This window comes from Heliconius melpomene, chromosome 16 (assembly GCF_056956725.1).
Source record: "Heliconius melpomene rosina isolate 202511_hmr_F chromosome 16, ASM5695672v1, whole genome shotgun sequence".
In the NCBI taxonomy this organism is placed as follows: Eukaryota; Metazoa; Arthropoda; class Insecta; order Lepidoptera; family Nymphalidae; genus Heliconius; species Heliconius melpomene.
The window spans coordinates 1,256,258-1,266,076 of NC_140404.1; the positions used below are offsets into that span (position 1 = coordinate 1,256,258).

General features: G+C 32.5%; 1 protein-coding gene across 1 annotated transcript; it reads left to right on the forward strand.

Moving 5' to 3' along the window:
• Positions 1 to 325: 325 nt before the first annotated feature.
• LOC146530651 (uncharacterized) lies at positions 326 to 1,060 on the forward strand. The gene has a single exon (XM_085199703.1). The coding sequence runs from the start codon at positions 326 to 328 to the stop codon at positions 1,043 to 1,045; it is 720 nt and encodes a 239-aa protein (XP_085055829.1). The 3' UTR covers positions 1,046 to 1,060.
• Positions 1,061 to 9,819: the final 8,759 nt, after the last annotated feature.

The following is a 9,819-nucleotide window of genomic DNA, read 5'->3' on the forward strand; positions in this document are numbered from 1 at the left end:
GCGGGATACAACGTGAATAAGTGAATTGCAATTAAATCTGTAAAGCCGTTTCTGAGATTAGCTTCAGCAAATGCACAGACAAACGTATTCTCGCGTAACGTATTTTTTTTTTCGCGGGTAGGAGGTCAAAAAGTCTATATCATTTTTTCTCCATTCTATAATACTTTTTTTTATTTATTTGGAAATAACAGTTTTTAAAGTGAATTTGCAAAAGGAAATGATTCAGTAAGTTGTAATACCCACTAGCTAGTGTTATTTTCCTTTAAAAGAAACATATAGTTGTTTTTTTCGAGTGTTATAGTTTCGACTACCACTACTGTGTAATATGAAAGGAATAAAAGACTCACTTATTGCTATGAACGAGATGTTCAACATGAAGATGAACGAGTTCCAAAACGAGTTGCACAAATCGTCGTCTCCTATCACGGCATCTTCTCTGGCGGTCGATTTTAATAACTTTAAGAGTTTCCCTCTCTCTGCACTGAATACCCTGCAGCGGCAGGTGGAACTTATCAGCCACGAAATGGATCGTCAGGAGATGCGTCGACGGAAGAAAATGTTGCTGTTCCATGGAGTCGCAGAAGAAAAATCAGAAGATCTTTTAGATAAAGTAGTCACTGTTATAGGTGATAGTTTAGACCTAACCGATTTTTTAAGCTCCAGTATAAAGTCATCGTATCGGCTAGGACATTCTTCAAAGAAACTTCGCCCCGTTGTCGTCAAATTTATGGATATTGCTACGCGGAATAAAGTTTGGTGTGCCAAAACCAAATTGAAAGGTACTGGTGTTACACAATCAGAATTTCTCACAAATCCTCGACATACGGCGTTTCTTGAGGCAAGAAAGCGCTTCGGTGTTACCAAGTGCTGGACAAGAGACGGTAACATTCACGTAATAAAACCCGACGGAGCAAAGCACAAAATTGAATATTTGTCGGAACTGGAGAGCTTATCTGGCTCCAAACCACCACAAAACACAGTCCCCGTAAATAAAACTGCACATAAAATAGCAACTGCACGTCCGAAACGACTTGTCAAGAAATAATAACTATTTGTTTACATCTGTTACCTACTAATTTTAAGTATAATTGCTAACCTTCTATTTTTTATATATATATTTTTATACTACCCACATGTTCTAATTAATAACATTGTTACTAAAATAACAGTTTGGTTTTTATAGGGCTTTCATTTTTGTACAAACTAATTGTACGAATCTTTAAAAATTTGAGATAATTATTATGTTATCGTTTTTTAATCAGATTATTTTTGATGTTATTATTGTATAGTATATATATATTGTATATTTTAATATAATTCTTCTGGCAACTGGCAGGTGGGTTAAGAAACAGAGAAAAAGAAACTTGTTAATTTTTATTTTATATACATTTATAAATTTATTTATATTAATTACTTACCTATTATATACTTATAAGTACATTACAACTTTTATATTATATAACAAACTTATAATTTAGATTTTATCGCATTGTATATAGTAGTATTTTTATTTATTTATTTATTTATTTATTTATTATTATTATTTTTTTTTTTACATATATACCTGTTACTATATATATTTTTTGTCTATATTAATAAGATTTCATTATCGTTATTTAAATGTCTGAAACCTCCCCTGATACAAATCCTTTTCTCTCTTCTTCTTCTGTTTCAGAAGATTTATTTAACAACAGTTATCAAAGCATTCCTTCTTTAAATGAGTGTCTGAATTTTCATCTTTCTCCTTTTCCAAAAAATCTAAATGTGGTTCACATAAATGCACAGAGTATTCCAGCTCATTATCCTGATCTTCTGTCCTCTTTTGAAAATACTAATGCGCACGCCATATTAATTTCAGAATCATGGTTAAAGCCCTGTCTGCCATCAATAGCTTACTCGTTACCTGGATTTCATCTGATTCGAAATGATCGCACAGGGCGCACTGGTGGGGGTGTTGCAATTTATCTCCGCTCTCATATACCATTTACAGTTCTCGACTACTCTCATTATAATGCAAGTGACGCCGCTAGACCTGAACATCTTTTTATTGAACTGTCGTTTACACATACAAAAATTCTTCTGGGTGTGTACTATAGCCCGTCACTTACTGTGGATTATTTCGAATCTCTTGAAGTTCTGCTTGAAAAACTGAGTCCTTCATATGAGCACTCAGTTATCATGGGAGATTTTAACACATGTCTGCTGAGAAATAATAGCCGATCGGATCGGTTAAAGGCCGTTGTGAATAGTGTTAATATGCACATTCTGCCTCTATCCTCTACTCACTCATTTCCTAACTGTACTCCTTCTCTTTTAGATTTAATCTTAGTCTCTTCCATTGATCATGTTGAAATACATGGTCAATGCAATGCCACTGCATTCTCGTATCATGACCTCATCTTTCTGTCTTATAAAGTTAAGCCACCCAAAGCAAAATCAAGAATTCTTCTCCAGCGTAACTTTGCGAGTATGGATTTAGAACATTTGCGAGAAGATGCTACAAAAATTGATTGGAACATAGTCTACAAAGAAAGTACTGTAGAGCATCAGGTGTGTGCTTTCAATTCACTTATAATCCAACTGTACGATAAACATGCACCTATTAGACCTGTACGTGTTAAGCATCTACCAGCTCCCTGGCTTACAGAGGACATAAAAAAATTACAACAAAAGAAAATTATTGCCAAAGCTAAATACAAAAACAACTCTTCAGACAGTAACCGTGAGAAATATCCTAAGGCTCGGAATCGTTGTAACATGGTGTGTAGGGATAGTCAACGACGCTATATCCATAAATCTGTTGTTGAAGACAACACAGAAAAAATCTGGAAATTTCTCAAGACACTTAGAGTTGGGAAGGCAAAGCAGTACACCAATCCTTGTAATAATTATCTGAACAAATTAAATAAACATTTCTCCCCTTCTGTTACAATTGATGTAACCACTAAATTAAGTTCCCAAAATCAAATTCGTGCCTTGCCCACTCCTACTAACCTGTTCTTACCGAAATTTTCAACCTTTCCATAAACACCAGTACCTTTCCTCCAGCTTGGAAAGAAGCCCAATTAACTCCATTGCCTAAAAACCGCAATCCTTCCTCCATGTCAGATTACCGGCCTATTTCAATTTTACCATTCCTTTCAAAAATCAAACAATTTAGTAAATATCTGGTAAGCAATAACCTACTTAATTCCTTACAGTCCGGCTTTAGCCCTGGTCATAGCACGACTACTGCACTAGTTAACGTATCAGATGATATTCGTTCAGGTATAGATAATCATCAAGTTACCTTACTGATTTTGCTCGATTTTAGTAACGTCTTTAATACCATAGATTTTGATATTCTATTGTCAATGATGTATTCTCTTAACATATCTCCTAAAGTGATTGATTGGTTTCACTCTTACTTGTATGGTCGCAAGCAACGTATCCGAATTCAGGATTCCTATTCTGAATGGACCTCGGTGCGTGCTGGTGTTCCGCAAGGTGGCGTGTTGTCTCCTCTCTTATTTTCTCTTTTTATTAACTATTTCTGTCACAATCTTGCTTCTCCCTACCATCTTTACGCTGACGATCTTCAAATTTATCGTCAATGTCCGTTGCATAATCTTCCGAATACTATAACAGTATTATCTCAAGAACTCACTAATATTTCTACACGAAGCAAATCATTAGGCTTAATTATAAATCCTAAGAAAACGCAAGCTATTATAATAGGTAGTCCAAGGCTTATTTGTCAAATCACATTTAACGATTTACCTGATATATTGCTTGACGGAGTAATAATTCCTTTTACTGAGAAAGTTAAGAATTTAGGAATTATATTCGACCAACATCTATCTTGGAAGCCACAAATCTGTGAAGTAAGCAGGAAAGTTTTTTCAGCTGTCGCATCACTACGTCGATTACGTAACTTTCTACCCATCCCTACTAAAGTTGCGCTGGCACAATCACTCCTACTACCAATTCTTCATTATGCCGATTGTTGTTACCTTGACCTAAAGGAGGAGCAATTAAATAAACTCGAGCGTCTCCAAAACGTCTGCGTAAGGTTCATCTTTGGACTCCGCAAATACGATCATATTTCCGAATTTCGAAAAAAGCTCAAGTGGCTCCCTATTCGATTTCGCCGGAATACTCATGTTCTTTGTCTTCTGTATAACGTTCTGTTTAATCCATCTTCCCCTTCATACCACAAAGAACGATTTAAGTTTTTATGTGAATCACATAATTTCTCCCTCCGCTCCCAATACACATTATCTCTTAAAATCCCTTACCACTCTTCTTCCTTCTTCACAAATTCCTTTTCTGTTAAATCTGTTCGCTTGTGGAACTCTTTACCCGTTAAAATAAGGCAATCTCGAACTTTAATGACCTTTAAAAAAAGGCTGAAGGAATATTATTTGACACTTTGAGAATCTTAAGTATAGTTGACAAATTTAATTTAATTAATACGTTTACTGTTCCCACAAAATCTTATTATATATGTATATGTGTTTGTATGTATGTATGTGTATGTATAAGTGTATGTATGTATGTATATGTGTATATATTTGCCCATTTATATATTTTATTTGGTACTTAGATTTATTTAGTACACCCCTCCTAATTTAATGAATGCTCTCCTCTATCCAAAGGTTGCCTGGGAGAGATTGCTGGCTTAGCAATAAGGCCGCCTATCGTGCTGTTTCTTGTATCATTATAAACATATTTGTAATTAATTATTTGATGTGCAATAAAGAATATTTTACTTTTACTTTTACTTTACGTATAAAATTTATCATTGTTTTAGGTTCTATTACATTGAAAAATGCCCCCAATAATACTTTTTCTTATCAATTTTGATTTTAATATAAGAGAGTCTTCTTCTTCCCAATGTGCCTCTCCAACTAGTGAAGGTTGGCAGTCAACTTCGCATACTTAGTCCTGTCCCTAGCCAAATTAATCAAATCTACGGCGTTTTTAATTCCAGTCCATTCCTTGATGTTCCTTAGCCATGACTTTCTTCTACCACCGGTTTTCCTTTTCCCAGAAACTTTAATAAGAGAGTACGAGACACAGAGTAAGCTAAAACAAGTGTTTACATAGAATATTCTCTCCCAATATAAGCACGGTAATAAAATTTCGTTTCACGCTCATAACAGTGCCTTTATAGGCACTTATTAATAATCGTGTTAGTTATTTTTTTTATTACACTGTATAATAAACCTAGTTATGTAATATATCCGTTTTATTTTATTTGAAAAGCACAAGTTCAATTTCCGGTTAACGCAATATGTGAGTTATTAAGTAGTAAATTTATTAAAAAAAGCAGCTTCACGCATTTCTCCGCGAAACCACGGTCAGGACGGAAACCTAGTGTTAAGATTTTAAGTTCTCTGTCTTTACTGTTTTTTTAAGACTTTCCGTATACAGTCCACGCCGAGCTGTTTTTACCAGAACGGGAAAATAAAAATAATTGTAATGCGCCTAATTAAAAATATAAACATCTCGTTTACAGTCATAGTTTCAACCACGACGATTTCGAAAATAATAAAATAAAATCGTTAGTGTTATAAAAAATATATTTATTAAATATAAAAATTTGGATAATACCGTTTAAAATGAAACTAAATGGTTGAGGTAATGGTGTAGAAAGTAAGAAACGGGAATGAAGTGTATTAATACGGGGTGCTCTGCCCTCTTCTCATTATATGTGCGAGATCAAGCGGGAAGCTAAAAAAATAATTTAATGCCACTTTTGTTTGAATATAATATTCTATTTTTACACAATAAGCGATTTAAAAAAGGCACAGGTTCGAGTCCCGAGTGTTAAAAAAAAATTACGCTTTCTAAAATATTTTTCTATGTTTAGTGTGGAAGTAACAAATTAAAGATTTTAAAAATATGTAACACATCAATCATCATCAAGTTTTTCCTCAAATTTCTGTTAACTTTCTTTACAAAAACATTATTTCTCTCCATAGCCATGCAGTGTGTACGGAAAGCGACCGGTTAGTTTTCCTGTTTCCGTTATACATTGCCTTATATACGAAAAATGAATTTATTATTAGAATTAGAAATACTTGCGTACTGTCTAAGTAGTATAATGTACTATTGTGTAGTTGAGGACACCTATTAATGTAGTTTAGTTAGTTTCATCTGTTTATCTGTGTATTTCTGCATGCTAAATTCAGAAACGGCTTAACCAATTTAAATACAGTTTTCACTTTTGGATTTTAAAAAACTTCCCACAACATTTAGTAGCTGGTTTATTTACATGAGTTCATAAATAAAAAAGTTACCTATATCAATATAAAATATTTTGTTTGACACAATTATTACAGATTATTTTTTATTGAATTCACTGGAACATTAGTTTTCAATGGATGGATATTGTTTTTAATATAATTCAAAATGGTTAATAAATAATTGTGTAGTTCAAGCGGGAGAAGCCGCAAGCGGGTAAATAAATATTCTCTGTAAAGAACCCACACCGATCGCGTTTATAGTCACGACTGTGTCAGAGGTACAGTTTTCACTGACATTCAAACAAAACAAAAAAAAAACAATGTTCTACCGTCAGTGTCTCAGAGATTAAGTGTTGTCGTTCCAACTCGAGGATTTCGCGTCAGATTTTTATCATAATAACAGTAATCGAGAACATAGGACCGACCTGGTTTACATTTACATATGTGATGTATGTATGTTTGTTAGGTATTACGCGTTTCTCAAAAATAGATATTTATATAGGCTTCGATAGAAATAAATGGTAATAGTATAAATAAAATATTACATTATATTAATAAGTACGCACCAGCCAGGGGGAACTGACAAAGGAAACCGATAATGCTGCGTTCACTTCCGCAACTTCTCCCCACGGAATTTGGGTGCAACAAAATATCTTGACTTTCTAAGTCCCTACATTGATAAGGAAATTCAAGCTTGAAAAATTGAAATCAAAGAAAACCAGGTAGAGATACATATACCTACCTAGTATTTGTAGTAGTAAATTGTTCTATAACATCTTACTACTATATACAACTACATCGATTTGATTGTTCCACAGAACTCTCTCCGTTAACCTTCTCACCTTATGAACTCTTATTGTGTGTTATTTGCAGTTTCAAGGACAGTTTTCCATGGAAAAAGCTAAGCTACGTAGTAATATTTATCTTATTTTTATGTATTTTCCACATTTTTAAAGTAAAAAAAATGTATTTAGATATTATAGTATAATTGGGAAATTATTGCAATAAAGTAAATATGGCGGAACTTAACGCTGCATTTCTTAGTAGGGCAGAGAAATTATAATAAATCTTTGTCCAAGTAGTAGTATCTGTACACAGTAGGTAAGTTAAGTAATAAAAAAAAAGAATCATAGTATGAAATGCAAGTCACTTCAAATTGTTAATTCATTAACCAATATAAAATCGAATGACATGCATATTGTAAGCTGATACCTACTCTATAATTAGAAATAATGATATAAGAATTATACAATCCGGCATTTCTTCTTACGATACGGTCATTACATAGCTTTTATTGAAAGAATTAGGTAACTAGTAGAAAAGACTTATGTGAAATATCGACATTGTGATGCACAGCTGGATTTGTCTTGGACGGTTTCTAGGAGCTTGCGGTTCAAATCCAGCTTTGTTTAAAATATTTTGAGAAAAAAAATTTTTTTAGGGAAAACCCTAAGTGTGGATAAGCACATTAAAAATGTTAAAATATGTTTAAAGTGTGAAATTTGTAATTTCAATTAATTTTATTATTATACTAGCGGACGCGCGCAGCTTCGCTAGCTTATTTAGGGATGAATTCTAATAAACTAAATTTCGAAAACGTCTAAATTTCAAATTTTATAAAAATCGGTGGCGGTTTGAAGATTTTTCCATACAAACTTTCAACCCCTTATTTGCATCCTTAGGGGGTGAATTCTAGAAAACCATGAAACATAAGTTCAATTAAATAATTTTTAAGAGTCTAAATATCAAATTTTATAAAAATTGGTGGCGATTTAAGAATTTTCCCATACAAACTTACAACCCCTTATTTGCACCCTTAGGGGGTAAATTCTAGAAAACCATGAAACATATGTGCAATTAAATACGTTTAAGAGTCTGAATTTCAAATTTTATGAAAATTGGTGATGATTTAAAAAAAACCTATACAAACTTTCAACCCCTTATTTGCTCCCTTAGGGGGAGAATTCTAGAAAATGATGAAACACGTATTCAATTAAATACTTTTAAAAATCTAAATTTCAAATTTTATAAAAATCTGTGCCGATTTAAATTTTTTTCCATACAAACTTTGAACCTCTATTTCACCCCTTTAGGGTTACAATTTTTCAAAATCCCTTCTTAGTGGATGTCCAGATTACGAAAGTAAACTTTTGTCCAAATTTCACGTTTCTACTATCAGCGGTTACGACTGTGCGTGCGTCTTACCTCAGTCAGTGAGGACAAGTCCTTTTATATATATAGATTACTAAGTTAAATTTGAAATTCTTAATATAATTTCATTTCTTCGCTCTTGTAATGAGGCAAATTGCGAAATATTCTAAGTATCCAACGTAACTCTGACCGCAAGTACGATGTGCTAGATCGAAACGATTAACGTAAGTTATACAATACAGCCTCAAATAGAATTAATCGATAAATAAACAATTCATAATAAAAAATATTTAAACCAGAATATTATTTTTATTATTAAATATTTATTATAGATTAAATATAGTTTATACGAAATTATAGTAAGATTTATTAAATTTAGAATTTTCAAAGTGCATACAATACAAATTTAAACCAAAGTAATAAATAAATCATTTATACATAATAAACACCGATCATTATATAGAAATGAAACTCGACTTACACCTTTTATTTCCATGAAACGCTAACATTATTGCAATATTGAATCTGAAGTCTTAAATCAATTTTGTGATGAACTATAAAATTAAAATTTTAGTTTTAATTCTTTTTTTTGGACAGAAATGTCCAAAAAAAATATTGGACACAAATGTCCAATTTTTGGGCAATTGCCTTTCAAGTGCGGAACTCAACGCCACGCTTTGCCTCGACAACAGAGAAAAGAAACGCGTTTAGTGACACACGCTTGTGCTGTGCCACAACTAGCCTCATAATGTGTAGACTTATAGCTATTTTCTACTTAAAGTTAAGTATGAAATCATCAGCTGACCTCTACCCTCTCACATTCACCTCTCAATCCAACCACAATGGAACAAGATAAAAACTGTAATTTCGCTACACTGTATGCAATTTATATTATTATTGAAGAAGCTTATAATAATCTAATTATGTATAAACAATGGGAGAATATAGGTAGGTAGTCTTTTGGCTACTTTCGTTATTTAGTTTGAAAGTAAAAGTATTTTAAGCATTTTTATAAACAAATATTACTTATGTCCATTTCGACAAAAATATGAGGCCGAAAAGACCTCACCAGCATAGCTATTTTTTTTTTAAATAGATGAACATGTTAAAAGGCATTTATCTTTTTTAAATAAGAACAAAATATCTTAATTTCCTCCGTGGTTAATATACCAAATAATTGAACAAGTTCATGAAGTTCATATAAAATGTATGGCAAAATGATAATTACTTTATAACGGCGAAGGAAGCGATCGTGACTTAAAACATCGTGATGAGCTTGAACTAAATACTAAAAACAAAAATGAGTTAAGCGTTTCGTGGCCTCGATGGTTAAAACTAACTACAATTATATGAAAGAAAAGTAAAAGTTCAAAATATGTGACTCAAAATTATTAGTTAAATTTATTGTAGTTCTATGTAGCTGCCTACGGCAGTAGGA

Coding starts and splice junctions, on each gene's coding strand:
- LOC146530651 (XM_085199703.1), top strand. CDS start 326: ATGAAAGGAATAAAAGACTCACTTATTGCTATGAACGAGATGTTCAAC.